The sequence below is a fragment of the Mustela lutreola genome, chromosome 1 (genome assembly GCF_030435805.1).
Source record: "Mustela lutreola isolate mMusLut2 chromosome 1, mMusLut2.pri, whole genome shotgun sequence".
Classification (NCBI taxonomy): domain Eukaryota; kingdom Metazoa; phylum Chordata; class Mammalia; order Carnivora; family Mustelidae; genus Mustela; species Mustela lutreola.
Window position 1 is genome coordinate 277,830,245 of NC_081290.1, and position 24,345 is coordinate 277,854,589.

Here is a 24,345-nt window from a genome sequence, read left to right on the forward strand (position 1 = left end):
TGGGTATGATATGGAGGCTGGGTGAGGATTCACAAAGAAATCATTGTTGAATCAAACTGTATTGGAGAAATTGATATTTTTTTCCAGGCTATATCTTCCCCAATCCCACAACAGCATCCAGATGGTCATATGTGAAGCGCTCTCTGTCTGTTAGTGTAAATAATATTAGCTGCCAACAAGCAAACTCCAGAATGGCAGTGGCATGACCACAGAAGTTTTTCTTGCTTGGATATGGTTCCATTAGTTGTTCTGTAGGAATGTACACAGACATTCATTTGTACCAGTTCTTTCCATTTAGTGGTTTTGTCATCACTTGTGGTCTGAATTCTCTTCACCCAGCTGGTGATGAATAGAATGAACAGGACATCACATGGGGAGGTTCAAGGGCAGACTTGGAAGTGGCATATATGACCTGTACTCACATTCCATGGACAAGAACCAAGCACATGGTCAAATTAACTATATGAAGTGTGGAAACATAGAGCCTATGTATGTTTCCAAGAGTAAATATAGTTTGGAAAAGAACTAACCAGTATTTTCCATTGTAAAGCTTATGAACATCAAATATCCATCTTACACTTTCTCTCATACAGAAAATTTATTATCCCCTCCACAAAGGAAACAACCTAAATCCCAATTAACCAACACAGAAGCACAATGTCCAGGCTTTCCTACAGGTTAAATGGTCTTCTCTACCCAGTCCATGTGTGGCTCCTTGTTGTCCAGCAATTATACAAAGAAAACATAGTTCATTCCACATTCACACCCAATAAATAGTGTTGGGCCTGAACAAAGATAATTGGGGAAAAAAGAGCCTCCATTCCGAACAGTCAGCAAAGAAAGACACATAAAATTTCAGTTTAGAAAATGTTATGGAATTGACAGTAAGTAGTCTGCTCCACCTGGTGACTGGATATATGACCCTGACTTTTCTTCCTGGGGAAAATTCCATTATCCACTGTTTTCCTTACTACATGTTCAAATCTTTTAAATTTTTTTCTTATCCATTATTTTTTATTACCATTTTGGAAGTACATCAAGGAAAAACCTAAGTGTAATACAACAATAACAAGGAAGGTTTATTCATAAACTGCTTTCATTAAAAAATATCATATTTGTTCAGCATTTCAGATGCTTGTACCTGTTATTAAATTAAATAAATAGACAAAATTCGAGTGATTGACATGTTTTAATACTCTATATGGGCATGAATGTTGAGTTATGACATGGAGAAGATTTAAGTGGGATGAAAAAACTTCTGTGAATTCTAGATCACTAGAAGATTAATCCTGAAGAATATCTTGTCTTCTCAAAACTCTTCTTTATAGCATTCTTGACCTCTTTGTTCCTCAAGCTATACACAATAGGGTTCAGCATTGGGATGACCATAGTATAGAACACAGATGCAATTTTGTCTGTGTCCATGGAATGATGGGAACTTGGTTGTAAGTACATGACAATGACTGTCCCATAAAACAAGGAAACTGCAATAAGGTGAAAAGCACAGGTAGACAAAGCCTTCTGGTATCCCTCATTTGACTGTATCTTCAAGACAGTAATAAATATGAACATGTAGGAAATCAAGATTATAAGAAGGGCAAAAAAGATATTAAAGCTTGAAATAAGCATGAGAATCAACTCATTAATGTCTTTGTCTGAGCAAGTCAGAGTCATGACTGCTGGAATATCACAGAAAAAATGATGGACCACATTGGACATACAGAAAGAGAGACTGAATGTATCTCTAATATCAATAGCAGCAGTTAGAAAAGCAAAGACGTAAGAGCCTATGGCCAGACGAGTGCACACACCTGTTGTCATGGTGGTGGTGTAATGGAGGGGTTTACACACTGCTGCATAGCGGTCAAAAGCCATTGCAGCTAAGAGGCAGTTTTCCACAGTTGCAAAGAATACAAAAAAGAACATCTGCACAGCACATGCATTGTAGGAGATGACCTTATCTCCTATAAGCAATCCAGCCATGACCTTGGGAGTGACTGTTGAGGAGTAACAAAAGTCCACCAGAGACAGGTTACTGAGGAAGAAGTACATGGGAATGTGCAGACGAGAGTCCAGCAGGATCAGCATGATCATCCCCAGGTTCCCAATCAGAGTGACGAGGTAGATGAGGGTAAACATTAGAAAGAGAGGACCCTGCAACTCTGGGGCATTGGTTAGTCCCAGCAGGATGAATTCTTTCACCTCTGTGTTATTCTTCATATCACAAGATGTTCTATGGCAAAGAAAGGAACACAATGATGAATGAAACTGGTTGCACAGAAATGGAAATGTACAAGCATTATTCTATTAGAGCAATAATTTGTTCTTTAATATTCTCTATTTCTAAAGCATGTCATGGCAACCCAATTTAGTGACAACTCTCTCTAGAGTAATAAGCTTTTGGATAATGAGTGTCCTTACAGATCACCTTCCCAACTTCTAGATTATGTATATGAGTATACTGAGTTGCAGGAAAGGCTAACAAGTTATCCAAGTTCACATGTTTGGAATGAATCCATCTCCTATATCATATCTTTTATTTTTTTTTAATTTTTTATTTTTTATAAACATATATTTTTATCCCCAGGGGTACAGGTCTGTGAATCACCAGGTTTACACACTTCACAGCACTCACCAAATCACATACCCTCCCCAATGTCCATAATCCCACCCCCTTCTCCCAAACCCCCTCCCCCCAGCAATCCTCAGTTTGTTTTGTGAGATTAAGAGTCACTTATGGTATCTTTTAAATCTAACAACTTACACTTCCACAGTGTTCTTCTCATGCCAGGTGCTTTGTATGTGCATATTTATTTAATCTTCTCATCAGTCCTATTAGATTGTTTAGTTATTCCTCTCCTATAGATACCTAGTAATTTGGCAACTGAGAGATCAAGTAGTTTATATAAGTTTAGTTAGGTATTAATGGACAAAGCCAAGCTTTAGACACAAAAGGATTCCCAACCTAAGAGTTGTTAATAAATTTTTTAATGTAATTAGATTTTATTTAAACTCTCTCAGCCATGTTTCATATTTTTCAAGGTAGAAGCTTTGCAAATATTTATCACATTTAACTCTATTTCGTGTTTTTGATGCTATTAGAAATAATGTAAATTTAATTTCTGATTGTTTATTGCTAGTATATAGAATTACCATTGAGTTTTGTATATTGACCTTCTGACCTGCGAACTTACTCAATTTACTTATTACTCTTGCTAAGATTTTTGTAGATTAGATAAAATTCTCAATGTATACAATAATGTCATCTGCAATTAAAACAAACTTATTTTTTCTTTACTATCTAATTGCCTTTTTAAATTGCTTGTCTTATTGCACTAGTTTCAATCTGCACTAAAATGTCATATAGAAGTATTGAGAGCAGACATATATTCTTGGCTTTAATTGTTTTTATTAGAATTTTTCTTTCTTATTTGTTTTAATTTTTTTTAATTTATTTTTTATTTATTTTCAGCATAACAGTATTCATTATTTTTTCACCACACCCAGTGCTCCATGCAATCTGTACCCACCACCTGGTACCCGAACCTCCCACCCCCTCGCCACTTCAAACCCCTCAGATTGTTTTTTAGAGTCTATAGTCTCTCATGGTTCACCTCCCCTTCCAATTTCCCCCAACTCCCTTCTCCTTAATGAAAAGCATGGTGTCTCATCATTTAGTATAATGATACCAGAAGATTATCACAGATGTTCTATATCAGGCTGAGGGTATTCCCTTTTATTTCTTGTTTGTTGAATTTACTTTGGGGGGGGGGGTATTGGAGAGGGCACGGATTGCATGGAGCACAGGGTGTGGTGCAAAAACAATGAATACTGTTACGCGGAAAATAAATTAATAAAAAAATAAAACATATTTTGACATGTAATGAATTTGAATTAACCTTAATTTCATTCAATTTATACTTACTTGTCTCTATTGTGCTGAACTTAATGCCTGGAATAGAATAGTTACATAGTTCACAGATAAATGCATAGTAGGTGCAGTGGACTAGATGCAGCATGAGAGCCATGTACAATCAACAAAGGCAATTCTGAACAGAAGGTGTAGCATTGGATGTTAAGGCTTGTTCTCTGAGAATCATGTGTATACAATCACATATCACCCCTACCATTTATGACTGGGAGACATTGGTCCTAACTTCTCTAAGTCTCTATCCACCACCAAAATGAAAGTGCTATTGAAACCTACCTTAAAGGATTATTGTAAGAATTTAAAGACATTGTGTATAAAAAGAGTTAGAATAATGAGGGTACCAAGCACAGTCCTAAAGAGTAGTAGCTATAATATTTTTAACATAGAACAATGGTCTCTATGTTGGTGTAGGAAAGTAAAGTGACAGATATAGGGGGCTGGGTTTTTTTTTTTAAATGTTATTTTACTTTTTCAGTGTTCCAAGATTCATTGTTAATGTACTACACCCAGTGCTTCATGAAATACATACCCTCCCCAATATCCACCACCAGTCTGGGTTTAAGTCTGTTAACCTTAACCTTTGATTTGCCTTTTTGTACATGCTGTGTACACAGATGTTTGGTTTTCTCCCTATTTTTCACTCTGTGCTCATGGCTATGTCAATCACTTTGTATGAGAACCGAGAGATCTTCAAGTTTTTCTTTTCTTAATTTCTTTCTTGAGACACACGTTTTACCCTATCCCTCTTTCTTAGACCCGTTCTTATGTCATTCCTAAGAACACTGAACTGGATCACAGATATTGATGGGTGAAAATTCATGGCATGGGCGCCTGGGTGGCTCAGTGGGTTAAGCCGCTGCCTTCGGCTCAGGTCATGATCTCAGGGTCCTGGGATCGAGTCCCGCATCGGGCTCTCTGCTCAGCGGGGAGTCCGCTTCCTCCTCTCTCTCTCTCTCTGCCTGCCTCTCTGCCTACTTGTGATCTCTGTCTGTCAAATAAATAAAATCTTTAAAAAAAAAAAAAAAAAAAAAAAAAAAAAAAAAAAAAAAAAAGAAAATTCATGGCATGGGGGTTGATACTAATCTGAAGATCTATTCATGAGAAAAAATCACAAATCTTTATATTTTTACTTGAAGCTTTGTGAAAGACATGCATTCTTTGGTAGCTGCTATTCTTTACCATCTCCCTCCTGGGTCCTAAACACATTTCTTTTTTTTGCACGTCTTCACCTTAAAGTATTTGTGTTTGTCAACACCTCATCCACATAATATTTTATTATGATAACACATATATATCATTTGCTGTGTTCTATGATGACTAATAGCTCTCCTGAGGTTATCAACAGCTTAAAATTCCTGCTTATGTGTAGCCAGTCTTATATGGATAAATAATATGGATAATAGATGATACTGATGATGATGATAATGATCATGATTATGATGGTAAATAGAGCAGAAGAGAAAGAGATATAAATTGGGTATGTACACACACTTGCGTGCACGTGCACGCACAAGCACACACACACAGTCTTATTTACTGCTAAGAAAATGAGGAGTTGAGAAGTTATGTGTCTTCTTAAAATTCTACACCTAGGATGAGATAGTTAAGATATAGATACCTGTCTAACTGATCCTAATGCCTGTAGCTTTAATCACTGTATTCTCAGATTTTCTAAATGAACAGGTAATAATGGAGTAGGTTATAGGGAAATAATAGTGAAAAATATGTAAGGGTCTTAGTGGCTTCCTGATGATCTTTCTGGAAAGGAAGAAAACGTCATTTCACTGTGTTTGGTTAGCTATCCCCTCAGTGACAAAACACACAGTAAATAGAACTTATTTAACACCTACCTAATCAGAGTATATATCTATCATAGGGTTTTCTTAACCTCTTAAGAAAAGCAGCGTGGAATTTCAGAAATATTTCTCTGCACTTTCCTGATTACAGTGTTTTCCCCTGACTCCTATACTTATGCCAATATTCAGAAATAGTGTTCAAACAACCGGATGGGAGCTCAAAACTCACAGAAGATGTAGACACCCCAATGTTTCTTCATCAATTACAGTTTTCACTGCAAGTGTAGATTGAATCGAAACTTACCTTACTTTTGAAAAGAAAGGAAAGACAGTGCTGAATTGTGAGTCTGCAATCAGAAATTCAGCCCCAAAAGAATGTTATAATTAATGTTGGAGAAATTCTGTCTCATGTTCTGGTCGAGACATTCTGAGTTCCCTGAAGCATGATCATACGGAGAAAAGATTATTAATATGGGCCTCCTAGGAAGCCTGTACTTAAGCAGTGCATCTACCATGGATTTTTTGAAGTATTCAGAAGATGATTTACCTCCTACTGATCTCAGTTTCCTTATTTATGATAAGGAGATAATTAAATTATCTGTCCCACAGACTTTTTAGAATTGTATTTGTGACCAGCACATGAGGGCAGATGTAAGCCCTTAGTAAGAGCTTAAATTTTCAACATGAAAGAGTTTAATTTTTATTTCAGGATGTCTTCTCTGCCTGTCATTGCAGACTCACTGCAAATACCCAGTTTGGTGTCTACAACAAGGTTAGGTTTTAGTACAATAAATGATGAATAAATGGGCTCCGCCCAAAATCTAATCCTTTTAAACAACATCATGCATCATCATGATGGGATTTCAGCCCATAATGAACAAGAACAAGGAGAAAATTGTACAGGTATGGAAATCTTGGGGGAAAAGACCCCTGTGAGGGCAAACACCTCTCCTCATCCCAATTATATAAGGCAGAAACAATTAAACTGTATTCAGTGACATAATTTGGTATGCTGTGTAACACATACATACATTGGCAATATTGCTCTCCTTTATCTCTCCTCCCCCACTTAAAAAATTAAGGTGAATTTTGGTGCACCTGGATGATTCATTTGGTTAAGTGAGGTTATGATCTCAGAGTCCTGGAATTCTTCCTGCGTTGGGGTGCCTGCCAACCAGGGGGTCAGCTCAGCTGAGGGTCTGCTTCACCCTCTCCCTCTGCCCCTCACCCCTGCTTGTACTCGCTTGCTCTCTTTCTGTCTTTCAAATAACTAAATACAATCTTTTAGAGAATTATGGCGACTTTTACATACACTGAGTGGTTTTGTTTAATTAATTTACATTTATTATTATTTTTGATATTTGTTTTTTAAATTTAATTTTTTGTGTTCCAAGATCATTGTAGGTGCACCACACCCAGTGCTCCATGCAATATGTGCCGTCCTTAATACCCACCCCCAGGCTTACCTAACCCCCAACCTCCCTCCCCTCCAAAACCTTAAGTTTGTTCTCACAGTCCACAGTCTCTTATGGTTCATCACCTCTTCCATCATCTCATGGTTCATCTTTCCCTCAATTCACTTTCCTTTCTTTCTCTTAATATCCTCCATGTTATTCCTTATGCTCCACAAGTAAGTTAAACCAATGATACTTGACTTTCACTGCTTGATTTATTTCACTCAGCTTAATTTCCTCCAGTTCCATCCACGTTGACACAAAAGTCAGGTATTCATCTTTTCTGATGGAGGCATAATATTCTATTGTATATATGGACCACATCTTCTTTATCCATTCATCTGTTGAAGGGCATTTTGGCTCTTTCTACAGTTTGGTGATTGTGGCCATTGCTGCTATGAATATTGGGGTACAGATGACCCTTTTCTTCACGACATCTGTATCTTTGGGGTAAATATCCAGTAGTGCAATTTCAGGGTCATAGGATAGCTCTGTTTTTAATTTCTTAAGGAATCTCCACAGTGTTTTCCAAAGTGGCTGCACCAACTTGCTTTCCCACCAACAGTGTAAGAGGGTTCCCCTTTCTCCACATCCTCTCTAACACTTGTTGTATCTTGTCTTGTTAATTTGGGCCATTCTAACTGGTGTAAGATGGTATCTCAGTGTAGTTTTGATTTGAATCTCCCTGATGGCTAATGATGATGAACATTTTTTACATGTGTCTGTTAGCCATTTTTATGTCTTTGGAGAAGTGTCTGTTCATGTCTTCTGCCCATTTTTCTTATAGATCTTTGATCCCAGCCCTTTATCTATTATGTCATTTGCAAATAGCTTCTCCCATTTCATGGGTTGCCTCTTAGTTTTGTTCACTGTTTCCTTTGCTGTGCAAAGGCTGTTTATATTGATGAAGTCCCAAAAGTTCATTTTTGTTTTTGTTTTCCTTGCCTTTAGAGATATATCTTGAAAGAAGTCACTGTGGCCGATGTTGAAGAGGTTACTCCCTATATTCTCCTTGAGGATTTTGATGGATTCCTGTCTCATCTTGAGATTTTTCATCCATTTAGAGTTTTATCTTTATGTAGAGTTTATCTTTGTGTAAGACAATTTCATTTTTGTGTAATTTATTTATATAATATATTTCATTTTGTGTAATTTCATTTTTCTTTGTGTAAGACAGTTTCATTCTTCTGCATGTGGCTGTCCAGTTTTCCCAACACCATTTGTTGAAGAGACTGTCTTTTTTCCATTGGACATTCTTTCCTGCTTTGTCAAAGATATAATTTACTATAGAGTTGAGAGTCCATTTCTGGGTTCTCTATTCTGCTCCATTGATCTATGTGTCTGTTTCTGTGCCAATACCATGCTTCCTTGATGATCACAACTTTGTAATATAGCTTGAAGTCAGCTATATTATGATGAGATGCTCCTAACTTTGGTATTCTTTTTCAACATTCCCCCAGTGATTCAGTGTCTCTTCTGATTCCATACAAATTTTAGGATTGTTTGTTTCAGCTCTGTGAAAATAATTTGATAATTTGATAATTTTTTAATTATCAAATAATTAAATAATTTGATAGGGGTCTCATTGAATATGTAGATTGCTTTGGGCAGCATAGACATTTTAACAATGTTTATTCTTCCAGTCCATGAGCATGGAATGTTTTTCCATCTGTTTGTGTCTTCCTCAGTTTCTTTCATCAGGGTTCTGTAGTTTCTGGAGTATAGATCCTTGACCTCTTTGGTTAGGTTTATTCCCATGTACCTTATGGGTTTTGGTGCTATTGTAAATGGAATCAATTCCTTAATTTCTCTTTCTTCAGTCACATTATTAATGTATAAAAATGCCACTGATTTCTACAGATTGATTTTTGCATCCTGCCACATTGCTGGATTGCTGTATGAGCTTTAGTAATTTGAGGGTGAAGTCTTTTTTAAAATAATAGTTAGATATGTTTCCAATAAGAAAAACATCATTGCAAAACTATAAGTGAATACTTGTGTTGTTCTACACTTCCCCCAAAATAGTAGCATAAGAATATTAGCATATTCAAGTACAATCTTACAAATACTGAAATATTAAAGCCTTCTATTATCTAGAGGTGACAAATTAGATGATGATACACATTTATGTGGATAAGTTTTGTATAATATAGTGTTCTCTGAGGATCAAAACTAAAAGCATAAAAATTGTGCATTATACTAGCATATTGAATGTGCATCATTTTTATTATTGACAGATATTGCCACGTTTATATTCTAGATATTCTGAATCATTTCAGTTAATTATATTTCATATGTATGAAGTAATTTTCAAATATAATCAGATACTAACTCTTAATCTCACATTTAATGTCTTTCTTATGATTTACCTACTAGCATTTATTTGTTGTGTTACTTGGCATTTAATGAGACATCACTGCTAATTAAAAATTATGAGATTATTTCAGATGAGTCACTTGATTATAGGAGCCAAGAAATCACTGTGTCCAAATATTAGAGTACAAATACTTGGTGAAAATGTAGATAAAAATATTTAAACAAAGCAGAAAATCAACTGTTCTTGAAATGCATTATATATTTATCTAAAAAGTTTATGCTGTAGATAATGCTAAAACCGCCAATGCCTAAAGAATTATCATATTGATACATTCTGACTCAGAGCTTAATTATTTTATTCATTCATTTATTGAAAATCTACTATGAAACAGATACCCACTTATGTATTGAAGATTGTGTTGTAAAGAAAACAAATAAAGCCATAGCTTTCACAGAATTTAAATTCTAGTTGGGGTACATGGATCATAAACAAGGAAACAAATAAATATATAAGAGATGAAGGTTTATAAGGATATGAAGAATAACACAGAGTGAGAGAACACTGTACATAGTGAATAAAAAGGGATTGTTTTATAAAAGTGGTCAGGAAAACATTGTGTAATAGTGTAACAATTAAGCAATGATCTTAAAGAAGTAAGGGAACATTCTACACAGAGAAAAGCAAGTACAAATGTCCTAATCAGGAACATGATTGAAATTGTAAGATTGTAAGGAAATAGGAAGAAAATCATGTGAATGAAGTAGGGCAGAAGAATAAAGAGGCAACAAAAATAATTTAGATCAACAAAAGAAACATGAAATATGAGCATTAATCATTCCAAAGCATTTCCAGAAGCAAAATGTACATTACTAGTTTTCAGTGAGTTTTTAAGTACTGTGTGAATTGGTAATAATATCTGAAGAAATTAAAAAATACATCTAGTCTTCTTCCATCTTCTCATACTCTGGCTGCGTTTTACCTTTTTGAAAAGTGTAATATGAATTGGGGAGGGCATGTGATTTGGTGAGTGCTGTGAAGTGTGTAAACCTGGTGATTCACAGACCTGTACCCCTGGGGATAAAAATATATGTTTATAAAAAATTAAAAAAGTATAAAAAAAAAAAAAAGAAAAGTGTAATATGAGCATGTTAGTTCTGTAATGACTCAGTTAAAACGGAAATATTAATTCACTTAAGATGCTATATGTAAGCATCTCCCAGTAAAATGAGCTCTCCAAAATCAGAACCTTTCATTGAGTATTATATTATTTTCATTCTGAAGTTAGGACTCTTAGAAAAGAATTCAAATAAAGAGGTGAAAAATACAGGAGATAAATTTCTACTCTAATACATGAAATAAACATTCAAATTATTATTATAAAACACTAGCAACATTCCATTTAATTTTGGGAAATTTCCTACTCCAGTGTGTATGTATCATCATGGGCACATGCATGCACTTCTGTTCATGATCTCATCTGTGCACTTATTTTATGGGTCTCTGCATTGATGCAGTAGAAAAATGCATGTAGAATAAGTGACTAAATCCATATCCTAAATAAAATTTTGAAAATTAAGCCCTAAGACATCTTGATCATTCTTGTTGAGGCTTTTATTTGTATACATAACGTTTGCTTTTTTTCTTTTTTCAGTACAAAAGAGTTTTGAAGAAGTTAGGCTACCACATCAGGAGCTTAATTTCACTATGGCCTTATTGTAACTAGTTAGTGTACATTGTACAATGTTAAAATCACAATCCTAGAGATAATTTTGACTCTAAAATGGTCTTAATGAATGCATTCTTGACTTCCTTGTTCCTCATGCTGTAGACCACAGGATTTAGCATGGGGATGACCATCGTGTAGAACACAGATGCCATTTTGTCTGTGTCCATGGAATGGTTGGAGCTGGGCTGTAAGTACATGAAGATGACTGTCCCATAGAAGATGGACACAGCAGTGAGGTGGGAGGCACAGGTAGATATAGCCTTCTGATATCTTGTAGATGAGTGCATCTTCAGGATGGTGATAAATATGAATATGTAGGAAATCAAGATAACCAGGAGAGCAAAAAAGATGTTGAAACTCACAACATAAACAAGAACCAGCTCACTGACATAGCTATCAGAACAAGAAAGAACCATGACTGCTGGAACATCACAGAAAAAGTGATGGATTACATTGTTCATACAGAAAGAGAGACTAAATGTGTCTCTAATGTGGATAGAGGCATTCAGGAAACCACAGACATAGCAGCCTATGACCAAACGAGCACACACACCTGTTGTCATGGTGGTGGTGTAATGGAGGGGTTTGCACACTGCTGCATAACGGTCATAAGCCATTGAGGCTAAGAGATAATTTTCCACAGTGGCAAAAGCTGCAAAAAAGAACATCTGAGCAGCACATGCATTGTAGGAGATGACCTTATCTTCTATAAGTAATCCAGCCATGACCTTGGGCGTGACAGTTGAAGAGTAACCAAAGTCCATCAGAGACAGATTACTGAGGAAAAAGTACATGGGAGTGTGGAGATGGGAGTCCAGCAGAACCAACATGGTGATCCCCAAATTCCCAACCAGAGTGATGAGGTAGGTGAGGGTGAACATTATGAAGAGGGGAAGCTGCAGTTTTGGGTCATTGGTTAGTCCCAGCAGAATGAACTGTGTCACTTCTGTCCTGTTCTCCATCAATGTTGAGAACCACCAATGCTCTGTGACTACAAGAAGAAATAAATGGGTGATAAACAAAAAAAACATACAATGCCAGTGTACATATAGTGTGTGTTATTTCATTAGAGCAATAACTTGTATTTCAAGATTCTCCAGATAAAACATTAGCTTGACAACAAAGTCAATGCACTAATTACATGTAGATTTACAAACTGCTGACTCTGAAGTAGGGAGCTTCTCCTCAATTCTAAAATTTTATAGAATTGTGAAATGAGGTGTAGAAAATTGACTAACTTGATCAAGATGACTTGTCCAGAATGAATACAGTTCCCTTTTTCCAAGCCTGGTAGAGCAGATACTTGCATGCTGCTGACTTGCCAGGAACTGCCGTAGACACAGTAGGTGTACAGATAGTCCCCAACTTACGATGCTTTGACTTAATGATTTTTCAACTTGACAATGGTGCAAAAGTGACACACATGCAGTAGAAACCATACCTCAGATTTTGAATTTGGATATTTTTCTGGGCTAGTGATAGCCAATATGATCCTCTCTCCTGGTGCTGAGCAAGGACAGTAAACCACAGCTCCAAGTCAGCCAGATGATCATGAGGTCCAACAATTGATACCTTTACAGCCATCCTGTACCAGCTCAGCCATTCTGTGTTTCACTTTCAGTACTGTATTCAACAAATTCCAGATATTCAATGCGTCATTATCAAGTAGGCTATGTGTGAGATGATTTTTTTCCCAACTTTACATTAATGTTAAGAGCTGGAAACATGGTTATGGTAGGAGAGGCTAAACTATGTTGTTCAGTAGGTCAGATGTAGTAAATGAATTTTCATCTTATGATATTTTCAATGTACAATGGGTTTCTAGGGACACAACCCCATTTTAAGTACAAGAAGATCTGTATATTCATCACATCCTCTCAAGAATATTATGAATTTGATTTTTTATTATGTTCATTTAAATTATGATGCACAGAGGGGTGCCTGGCTGGCTCAGTCAGTAGAGCCCACAACCCTTGTTCCTGGGATTGTGAGCTATAGCCCCATGCTGGGTATAGAGATTACTTAAAACTTTAACAAAAAAAGCTGGGAGGAAAACAAATTATGATGCACAGAAGTTTATATTTCAAATGAGTATTAATTGACAAGCCATGCTCGGGGCCAAGCCAACCTTTGAGCTCACACTGAGTGGTGATAGTCTAAACTGTATTTGAATCAAATTGAATTTAACTCAGTGCAATTGTTCATTGTCTCCATTGATACAAATTCATTGAGTTTTCCCAGTGAAGTATCCAAGAGATATATGCATAGTAGATGTGGTGAGATAGTGGAGCAGTAGGGGCATGACAGCCAGCAGAGGCTATATAAGGGGAAGAAACAAAATCGGATGTAGAGCTTATGTTCCAGGTTGAGGTGCACAGCAGCCCTACTATCATTTAATAACAAGGATCCATCAATCTTAACCTATCTGAACCTCCTATTTCCATCAGAAATAATAAATAAATAAATAAATAAATAAAATAAGACAGTAATAAGACCTCTAATATAGCATTTTAATGAGAATAAAATAAGGTAATACTTAAAAACTGATAAAATCTGGGTGATTAGCATGAGCTACAGTGTTATTGTTAGAGTGGGATGATTGTGTTTACATTGCTTTAGGAAAAATGGGTGTCACCCTGTAGATCTTCAGGTGTGTGTGATGTATGAAGTCTTATGGTCTCTTTAATTTGCGTTTCTCACACACAAGGGCCTCAGAGGTTTTCTGTGATCTCCAGGATTTCTCCGTCTGTTTTCTTTTCACCCATGCAATCTGCTGCCCCAACAGGTCCACACAAGCTTTCTTTTGCCTAAAATCTTCCTTGAAATCTATACCTTAGCTTGGATGACAGTCCTCCCCTGGATAACTCATTCTTTCTCTCATGACTGCATCTCACAGCAGAATCAGAGATCAAGGGTTTTGGTGGCAAGTGCCACATAATAAAATATTTCATTTGAATCTGCTCTTCCATAGAACAGTACTATAAATCTGTTCACTTGCATTTGAAGCATTGGAAGGGTATCCCTTTTCTGCTAACTACTAAAATCTTCCTCCTAAACTTTGGAAAATTTCCTGCACAAGCCTGTTCCCTGATAACATTGTTTGCCAACCTTAACACACATGTCCACTTGGAGCCTAGTCTATGTTCTACAAGCAATAAGAAAGGCTTTATAGGTCAATGTGTATGTGTGTATGGTAGATTGTATTGTTATTTCTCCTTCACCATTGTAGAGCACGAGGATTTGAGAAGATTTGTGATGCTCTAAAATTACACAGTTAGCCTGGGAAGGAGTCAGGATTCAAGAGTTAAATCCATGTTCTGTGTAATTAAAAGGCTCTTCTCTTAGCCAGTCACTGTCACCATGTGTGGATTTTCTGGTGACAATAAGCTTATGATGGTAGGGGAAAGTTTAAAATACCATTTGGATTTTATTAATTCATATTAGAAATTTTGTTATAAAGATTACTTGGGGACATGAAGATGGATCCATCAATTGAGCATCTGACCCTTGATTTCAGCTCAGGTCATGATCTCAAGGTCGTGAGATGGAGTCCCCTGTTGGCTCTATAGTCAGTCTGAGGTGCAGAATCTACATTAGTTTCTCTCTCCCTTTCCCTCTGCCCTTCCCCCACTCTTGCATGCTCTATAAATAAATTAATTGATTAGTTAAATCTTTTAAAAAGATTATTACACTCACAGTTTTTTGTTCATTTTGCTTTTTTGTTTACATTGATGAGAGGCCAGCATTTAGAGAGCAGGATGTAAAAACCAAAAAATTAATTAGAGACTCTTCTGTGCCTTTTTTGTTCATATCCTTAGGAAAGAAGGATGATGGTCCTTAAGTACCAGTAAATTCCCTCCTGATGGAAATTTTTTCATTTATACCTGATCTCACCTCAGTATTTTGAAAAACATTGAAGATATCTATTTCTGCCCCCAAAGAACTTGAAGTAGGTAGAGCTGTCCTACAACTTTTGCATGGATTACAGTTCTAATTTAAAATGTTTACAGAATATAGATGCTCACTTGTCTGCTGGGAGAGCAGAAAGAATCATTTCTGAGCAATGGGTCTGAATCAGAATTTCAGCTGCAGAATAACACCTAATTACTACTCTTAGGACACGGTCATAAGGCTCTAAGTTCTCTAAGACAGGGGAAAATGGAAGAAAGAACATTAACGTGGATCAATTTCTGTACCTACCTTGCATTCCTTCTGTGTCCTTAGAGGATCACTTACCTTCTTATTTGTAAAATAAAGATGATAAGATTACCTCTTCTGTAATTCACACACTTGTGTCTGTAAATAAGAAGCAAGGGAGGGTTTATAAAACACCTCCATAAGAAGTTATCACTTTTAAGTCAATGAATATAATTTTTATCTCAGGGAGTTTCCCTTGAATATCCTTAGAAGTTCATAGCAAATCCTTAAATAAGGCCTCTGTGCACTAGCAAATGAATAAATGATCACCAAACAGGTTCACCATGTAGACTGGTGTCTCTACAATGGTGACATGTGGGATCATATTGGGATTTCAATGGCTAGTGCATGGGGATGTAGAGAGAATTATAGAGACACAGAGCTCGCTGGGAATTTCCCTTGGGAGAGCACTTCTAGCGCCTCATCCCACTTTCCCAGGATGGAGGCAATTAAACTGCCTGTGGGGGCCATGCTGGTTATTTCATTGAACACACATGCTTATGTATTACTTGTCATTTCTTGTGATTTTTGTCAGTTTATAATTAAGTATAATTTCTGTACATTAGTATCCACAATCCCAGAGGATAGTTGTAAGATTTTGTCAAATTTATATCCAGTAAGCCCCATCACCTAAAAAACTTCATGTGAACCTCTTCTGACAAACCCATTCTCCTACCCACTGACTGCCCCTGACAACCAATACATTGTTTTGCCCAAATAAATTTGCCTTTCCAACAGTGTCCTTAAGTGTGATCCTATAATATATACTCTGAGTCTATAATCTTTCATTTATCATTTGAGGCAGGCATGTCTGTACTATTTCCTGTGTCAGAGTGGATTATTTTTTACAGTCTGGTCATTACCAATTGTTTATCTTATTCTCAGTTGAAGAACATTTGTGTTGATTGTAGTGTTTGGTGATTACAAATAAAGCTGATCTAAACATTTGCCTAAGGACTGTTTCCTGATCGCCCTCATGGCTTGTGATCAGCCTACAGTGGTGTGTAAACCCTTACATTACAACACTGCTCTGGCACCAACAAATGTGTGGACGCGTGGCAATCAGATGCTATGTCTGGGGCTTCCTTGAATGCCACCCACACTGGATTCAACTTCTGTCTTTCCTTCTGCCATTCCAATGTGGTCCATCACTTTTTCTGTGATATCCCCCCAATCCTGGCTTTTTTCTCTTCTGATGTCTATATAAAGGAGACTGTGCTATTTATCTTTGTAGATTTCAATGTCTGCTTTGCCCTTATAACTATCTTGACCTCCTGTCTGTCTATCTTCATTGCCATCCTAAGTATGTGCTCAACACAGGGACAGTTACTCTGCTGATTTCACATGGCTCACTCATGAGACTGCATATCTTCTGCATGGTGAGCTGGACTGAAATGTTCAAGATGGACTTACATTTCTAACTATTAATTCAGGTTACTCTCTACCTTTTTTCTACAAGTTCCTTCATCCTCCAGAGGATGGACCAGATTTCTTACATCATATTTTCAATATGAAAGTACAATTGAATGGTTTCATGAAGTCTAGATATTTAACTTTCACAACATTTTTTTCTGTCACATTATACTAATCAGTGATGTCAAAGGCTCAGATTCAAGTATGAATCAAGCATGAAGAATGACTCCACCTCTTGAGGAAGAAAGCTGCAAAGAATTTGTACTCATAGTTAATCTAGCATAGTAGAAATCAGGTTAAACTGCTATAACTAAGAAATCCAAAATATAGTGGCTAAAATAAGACAGCAATTTATTCTCAAATAGTGGAAGTTAATGAACTTCTGTAAGAACTATCTGTATAACTGATGTGTCTTGGTCATTCTGGGGACAGGTTCAGTTCACAAAGTCTCTCCATACCATCTCCTGCAGTGTCAAAAGTCTGTCCTCATCATAACTATTCTATCTGGAGGAGACAAGAAAGAGATGACTGAAGGATAAATAATTTCTTTTCAAGAAAGTGACACAACAGCTGCACGCATTACTTCTGAGTACATTCCATTGACAAGAATTCATTAATAAGGCCACAAAAAACAATCAGATAAACCAACTTCAAAATTTTATCCCTAGCTTAAAGGCAATGTGCTTAACTGAAATCTCAATACTCTTGAAAAATAAATAATGTTTTCTGAGGAAAATCAGGATACTCCCACACAGTTAGTAACTGAATCTGAACTTCCAAGACCTGGAGCCTTTTCAATACAAGGTCAGAGAGATGAGTAACCAGTGGAGGTGGATGGTGTCCTAGAAACGAAGTGATGAGAAATGTACAGAAAAGGAATGGATGTGTCAGAACTGCTAGTAGATTAAGAAATATCAACACTAAGAACTGGTGATAGGCCACAGTGATAGGAAGTTGGTGGGTGACTTTGAGTGGTTTTGGTTAGATGGTAGGGGCACAAATCTCATTAAATATATAGTCTACAATCTAAACCATGATTATTCTTTGCTTTATATAGTTTCTAAGTATTTTCCCAACCTGCACAGTGAAGTAGATGTATGTTGTCTTTTCCCAGAGCAGCTAGGGAGATAGGGCTTTGAGACTTTCAACTTTGAGAAGAGAAATAGAGCCTAACAACATGATGGGAAGCCAAGGTTTCAGGAGATGACTGATAAGGGATGTTTTGACAACAGATGATGCTTCATGAAAGAGCATCAGTTATAGCAAATGTCTACTTTGCAGCAAGTCATTGTTCTTAGCTTCATTTCCCACCATTTTGTCTGAGTATAAGATCATTGTAACTAGTTCTTTGGAAGAATGAAGGAGAAAATCACCTTGGGGAACTAGTTCTTTGGAAGAATGAAGGAAGAAATCACCTTGGGGAAAAGCAGTGCACAGAGAGAAAAAGAAGAGGCAGAGTAGGAGGTGTGGTGCTCGAAGTGGTGAACAAGACTAAGACAGGGATTTGGAACAGGAACTAAGGGACAAAAAGAAACACACACACAGTTCCTACTCAAAGACACCTCAAAACCATTTAGGAAGGTACTCAGCCTCCTGTAGGTAGTTGTTATTTAATTTACCTGTTAAAGGAAAGAAGTATAGAGGATTTGGTTTCTTTTTAGTTACAACTGAGAAGTTAGATGGGCTCTTTGGAGAAAGAGCTGATTACTGGATTGGGACAGGAATAGCACAGGATGAGCCTGGAGCATCTTGTAAGATCAGAAAGTAAGGAGGAGCTCAGAAAACAATAGGATTGGGTATATCAAAAGGAAACAAAAGTAAAACTGAAAGTGTTCCCAATGGCTAAAGAAGGAACAATTTGAACAATAAAGTAAATAACATGGAACCACATTGTACCACAAAATATAAAGCAGATAGATATAAGTCCATGCTGATGAGTAAGTAAGAAACTAAGTAAGTAAATGAATTTTCTTATAGAATAATTCTAAATAATAAGTTTGGCCTTCCCTTAGGAGGTGCAGTGTAGTCCTTTCCACCATGAGTGTGGCCTGAACGTAGTTTCTAAAATATACAACATGCAAGGGAAAAAGGTAGCATTACACTCAAGCACTTGGCAAACATATCTGGTTGAGGTGATGAAGGTTAAGATCCCCAGTTGTAAGGGCCAATTCAGCCAGAGCAGCCCCACCCTGGTCGAACAGCCATTTTGTTGTAAAACTTAAATTGACTCTGCCGCACCCCCCAGGGGATCTTACTTAAAAACAAGTCCCAGAAACCAATCCCAGGTAACAAAGTCCAAATACAAGGGTGGGTCAGGCCAGGTGGAGATATTCAATCAGTGGGGGCACATACTGTCTCTTAGCTACCAAGGAGTATGGGCCCTGCCCTTTGGACATCTTTTGGGCACCAATTCTGAACAAGGTGATAGGCTGGTTCAAATGTCTACTAGGGTAAATTGTAACTCAGTTGTCACCTAGCATGACTATGCAGCTTTCACTGTGTGTTACAACTTCATTGGCCACCTGTGCATGGCCAGACCCAACCACATGGCCTTTGCTCTATAAAAGTTAGCCTGTGAAACAGAGGGTCATCCTCTCTGTAAGGGGCATCCCTGACCGGTCTGTTTGACAGTCGATTTGATTCTTGATGCTTGATGCAAAATAAAGCTTTGCTTGACTTTCGCTTTGTATCAGTATCACTCCTTTAATCATAGACCCATTATTGGGGGGCCCAACACAGTGACAAGTCATGTTGGTAGTATGTGTCCCCGATCAGATGTGATAAGAACAGCATTTATCATTCCCTCTCAGTTTCTAAACCTCTGTGTAACCATGACGAATAAAATGAGACAAACCTAAACTGAAAGACCCTATACAAACAAACAAACAAACAAAAAAACAGAGAAATACTCCTCAAAGATATTAAGGTAGTGAAAATTCAGGAAAGACTGAGAGACTTGTCATAGATCAAATGAGAATAAGGAGACAGCACAATATATGCAGGACGATATATGGATCCCAGATCGGATCCTCTAAGAGCGAATGACATTAGTTGATAAATAATAATCTGAATGAATTCTTGAAATGTAGATAATATTAATGTGTCAATGATGCTTTCTTAGCTTTGACTAGTGTATTATAAATTAAGATGTTAATACTAGGGGAAGTTGGGTGAAAGGTATGTGGGACTTATCTATACTAATATTTTGAAAATCTAAAATCATTTTCAAATTTAAAGATATATTTAGAGTAATTATTTTAAAAATGGCTCCAGAAGAGAAAATATTTTCATAGACTTCAGAGCAGATATTTGTGTTGTATCACACAGACCCCACCAATGTCAGTATGACCCTCTTAGGACATTCAAGCACAGGTTTGCAAGTCTTGAGAAGTTGAATGTTTCTAAAATTATGGAGATAGACAAGGAACATGTGTACAAACTCCTTTGGATAGCTTTACTATAAAATTGAGATCACCTAAAAGTCAAATAAAATACATAATGATTGTATATTAGTATGTTGAGTTAGGTTATGTTTATTATTATAAAGTATTGTCATGCTTACATTAACTTTTTGGAGAGAGGGAGAAAGAGGGAGAGACTGAGTGTTTGAGTGTAGGACAGGAGAAGGGCAGAGAGAAAGAGGCAGAGAGGGAATCTCAAGGAGGCTCCATGCCCATTGTGGAACCCGATGCAGTGCTCCATCTTACAACACTGAGATCATGACTTGAGCCAAAATCGAGAGTTGGACACTTAACTGACTGAGCAACCCAGAGGCCCCTGACATGCTAACATTTTCTAGGGATGTTTGGAATCATTGGGGTTTGTCGCGCTCTCCCTGCCTGCAGAGATGACACAACACCAACACACACACAGATCGATGCACAAGCTCTTATTTATTCCCTGGTCGATCTTTCTCTCCCTCTGCGGGGAAGTTCCCTTGCCTTATATAGGGCATAACAGCCAATCACAGAGGTGTTCACGTGAACAGGAGGTATCTGGGGCTCCTAGACAGTGGTGGCATAACAGCCAATCACAGAGGTGTTCACGTTACGAGCACGAGGTCACGTAAATAAAGGTCAGGTAAATAAAGATAAATGCTTTTCGGGGTACATTTATTTAGAGCTGCAAATTATAATATTTCAAAGGAATTGAAATATCTGCCCTGCGGCCAGGGCAGATGTTTTTCAGGCTGTCCGTGCTGCTCGGAGTATGTAGCTGGCGCCATCTTAGGGGCGCAACCCCGACAGGAGTTTATTGAATAATCCTAATTTTTGAAGGAACTTTGTAAACTGAATCAAGAAAATTTTTGCAGTCTCATATTTTGTATTATTATACTTTACTAAGTAAAATGTATTTCATGTGTTATTTTTCATTTAATGAAAAATTTCTAATAAAGAAGAATTAGAATAGTTTCATATGATCTGTTTGATAGTGTGGTTCCCAAAAAGTTCTTTGTCCAAAAGTGTGAAATGTAAATAGGGAATGAAAGAATATTTTTTAAAAAGCCACATCTTAATGAAAAGCTCAAAAGTTCTTGTCTAAAAAGTTATACAATGAAAAAAATAAAGAATTAAATAAGGGGTAATCAACTCTAATTATCAGTAGTTCCAGTATATTGCTGACACAAACAATTAGTCTACTCATTAATTTAACAAGTGTTTGTTGAGAAATTAGTATGAGCCAGGCCACAGTTTAATTACAGGGGATGAAGTTGTTAGTAAAGAAGACAAAGCCGTTCTTCTTGTGCAGTATACATTCTAGGTAGGTAGGTAAATAAATAAACAAGCTAATGAACAAGTAAATAGAAATTTTGAGGAGTGATTGGGACTATGAAAAGTAAAGCAAGTTGGGAACATTTTTCATGGGGAGTGGGGAGACTATGATATGGTACTATTTAAGCAAAGACCTGAGGGAAGTAAGGAAGCTTTCTGAAAATTGGCAACAGTAAGTACAAAGACCCTGAGGCAAGAGGGAGCTTTGATTGCCCAGGAACAGCAGGGAACTCAGTGTGAGTGAAGTGGAAGGTACAAGTAGGAGAATGGCAAGACGTGACATAGCTCATCTGAAAGCAAAATGTCCTTGCATGAGGGAAACTAGCCACTTTGTAGTATTTCCAGAGAGAAAAATATAATATCATACTGTATACATCTTTCACAATTGAAGAGTTAGTAGAGTTGAAGAAATTTTGAACAAACAAAATTTCTTCTTTTGAACAAACAAAATCTTCTTGATCATGTCTTCTTGTACTCTTGTTCTCTTGCTTTTGAAAATTATCCTGTGATTATACTTTTTCTAACAACAGTACAGAAGATAGAAAAGTTAATTCCTTTGAAATATTATAATTTGTAGCTCTAAATAAATGTACCCCGAAAAGCATATATCTTTATTTAAAAATATGTATTTAAAAAAATTTATTATGTTATGTTAGTCACCATACAGTACCCCAGTAGTTTGTGGTGTAGTGTTCCATGATTCATTGTGCATAATATCCACTGCTTCATTTTGATCTCTTGAAAGTTTTTCAACTAGAGAAAAAAAAAAAGTTAGACATAAATTTATATTCTGACACTTAAGTTGATTATTTGAACTTTTTTATTAGAAACTAGCCAGACTGCATCCAAGTTCTTGAACAAATTCCCCATTCCTGTGTTTATGTGCACATATGGGACTCTTGCATATGCTTCTATTCATGGGTTTGTGTTATCCCATCGTTTACTTATAGGCTTGCATTGTCATATAGTAGAGTACATACAACATGTAACTAATAAGGTTCATTATGAGCAGGGTCCCAAAATTCTTATGGTCCCCCTTGGTCATCCTTGTTCAGATATCATATGTTTGGAATACTATTTCATTTCTTAAAGGATAGACTTTGGAATAGGAAATGTTATCACCTACCTCATAACTGAGGTGTAGTACGGGCATTAAAATGTCATGTGGTGGGGCGCCTGGGTGGCTCAGTGGGTTAAGCAGCTGCCTTCGGCTCAGGTCATGATCCCAGGGTCCTGGGATCGAGCCCCGCATCGGGCTCTCTGCTCAGCAGGGAGCCTGCTTCCTCCTCTCTCTCTGCCTGCCTCTCTGCCTGCTTGTGATCTCTCTCTGTCAAATAATTAAATAAAATCTTTAAAAAAAAATGTCATGTGGTTCAGTTATATGTGGAATTCAGGAAACAAAACAAATGACCAAAGAAAACAAGTGACAAACAGAAAACAGACTCAAATACAGAGAACTTGTGGTTGCCAATTGGTGAGGTGGGTAGGGGGATGGGTGAAAGGAAAAGGGGATTAAGAGGTCAAACATCCAGTTACAAAATAAATAAGTCATGGAAATGAAAAGTACAGCATAGGGAATATAGTCAATAAGATGGTCATAATGGTGTTTGGTGACAGATGGTACCTATAACTAGTGTGGTGAGCACAGAGTAATGTATGGAATTGTTGAATCATTATTTGTACACCTGAACTAATATAACACTAGATGTTAATTATACTTTGAATTAAAAAATGTGAGTCATTACATGTTGAAGATCTGAGAGGAATGAAAGTAGGTCACTGTGATCCTACACTTTAAGAGGTAAATCCTAGAGACAATTTCACCTTCTCAACCACTTTCTTGAATGCAGTTTTAACCTCTTTGTTCCTCAGGCTATATACCAGCAGATTCAGCATGGGGATGACCATAGTGTAGAACACAGATATGATTTTGTCTGAGTCCATGGAATGGGTGGAGCTGGGCTGGGAGTACATGAAGATGACTGTCCCATAGAAGATGGACACTGTACTGAGGTGGGAAGCACAGGTGGATAAAGCCTTCTGATATCCCTCAGCTGAGTGCATTTTCAAGATAGTAATAAAAATGAACAGGTAGGAAATCAAGATAATGAGAAGAGCAATAAGAATATTGAAACTTGCTACAATAACAAGAACCAGCTCACTGACATGTCTGTCAGAGCAAGAGAGAGCCATGACTGCTGGAACATCACAGAAAAAGTGATGGACTAGATTGGACATGCAGAAAGAGAGATTGAACGTGTCCCGAATGTGGATGGAGGCATTTAGGAAACCACAAATGTAGGAGCCTATGGCAAGATGTGCACACACATTGGTTGTCGTTATGGTGGTGTAATGGAGGGGTTTACACACAGCTGTGTAGTGGTCATAGGCCATTGAAGCCAAAAGTAGGTTTTCAGCAGTGGCAAAGGCTACAAAAAAGAACATCTGAGCAGCACATGCATTGTAGGAGATGACCTTGTCTCCTACAAGTAACCCAGCCATGACCTTGGGAGTGACAGCTATAGAATAACAAAAGTCCACCAAAGACAGGTTACTGAGAAAAAAGTGCATGGGCATGTGGAGATGGGAGTCCAAGAGAATCAGCACCATCATTCCCAGGTTCCCAACTACATTGATGAGGTAAATGAGGGTGAACACAATAAAGAGGGGGATCTGTAGCTCTGGGGCATTGGTTAGTCCCAGCAGGATAAATTCAGTCTCTACTGTGTTGTTTTCCAT

General features: G+C 37.1%; 3 protein-coding genes across 3 annotated transcripts; all 3 read right to left on the bottom strand.

The window, feature by feature from the left end:
* Positions 1-1,275: 1,275 nt before the first annotated feature.
* On the bottom strand, positions 1,276-2,220 carry LOC131822685 (olfactory receptor 5B17-like). The gene has a single exon (XM_059158973.1). It carries the CDS (start codon positions 2,218-2,220, stop codon positions 1,276-1,278), a length of 945 nt encoding a protein of 314 aa, XP_059014956.1.
* A 9,027-nt stretch (positions 2,221-11,247) lies between these two features.
* On the bottom strand, positions 11,248-12,186 carry LOC131822686 (olfactory receptor 5B3-like). Its single transcript, XM_059158974.1, has one exon. It carries the CDS (start codon positions 12,184-12,186, stop codon positions 11,248-11,250), a length of 939 nt encoding a protein of 312 aa, XP_059014957.1.
* Positions 12,187-23,400: 11,214 nt separating this feature from the next.
* On the bottom strand, positions 23,401-24,345 carry LOC131822687 (olfactory receptor 5B3-like). The gene has a single exon (XM_059158975.1). It carries the CDS (start codon positions 24,343-24,345, stop codon positions 23,401-23,403), a length of 945 nt encoding a protein of 314 aa, XP_059014958.1.

What these genes read in the sequence shown, in the direction of transcription:
- LOC131822686 (XM_059158974.1), bottom strand. Translation starts at nt 12,186, where the DNA reads ATGGAGAACAGGACAGAAGTGACACAGTTCATTCTGCTGGGACTAACC.
- LOC131822687 (XM_059158975.1), bottom strand. Translation starts at nt 24,345, where the DNA reads ATGGAAAACAACACAGTAGAGACTGAATTTATCCTGCTGGGACTAACC.
- LOC131822685 (XM_059158973.1), bottom strand. Translation starts at nt 2,220, where the DNA reads ATGAAGAATAACACAGAGGTGAAAGAATTCATCCTGCTGGGACTAACC.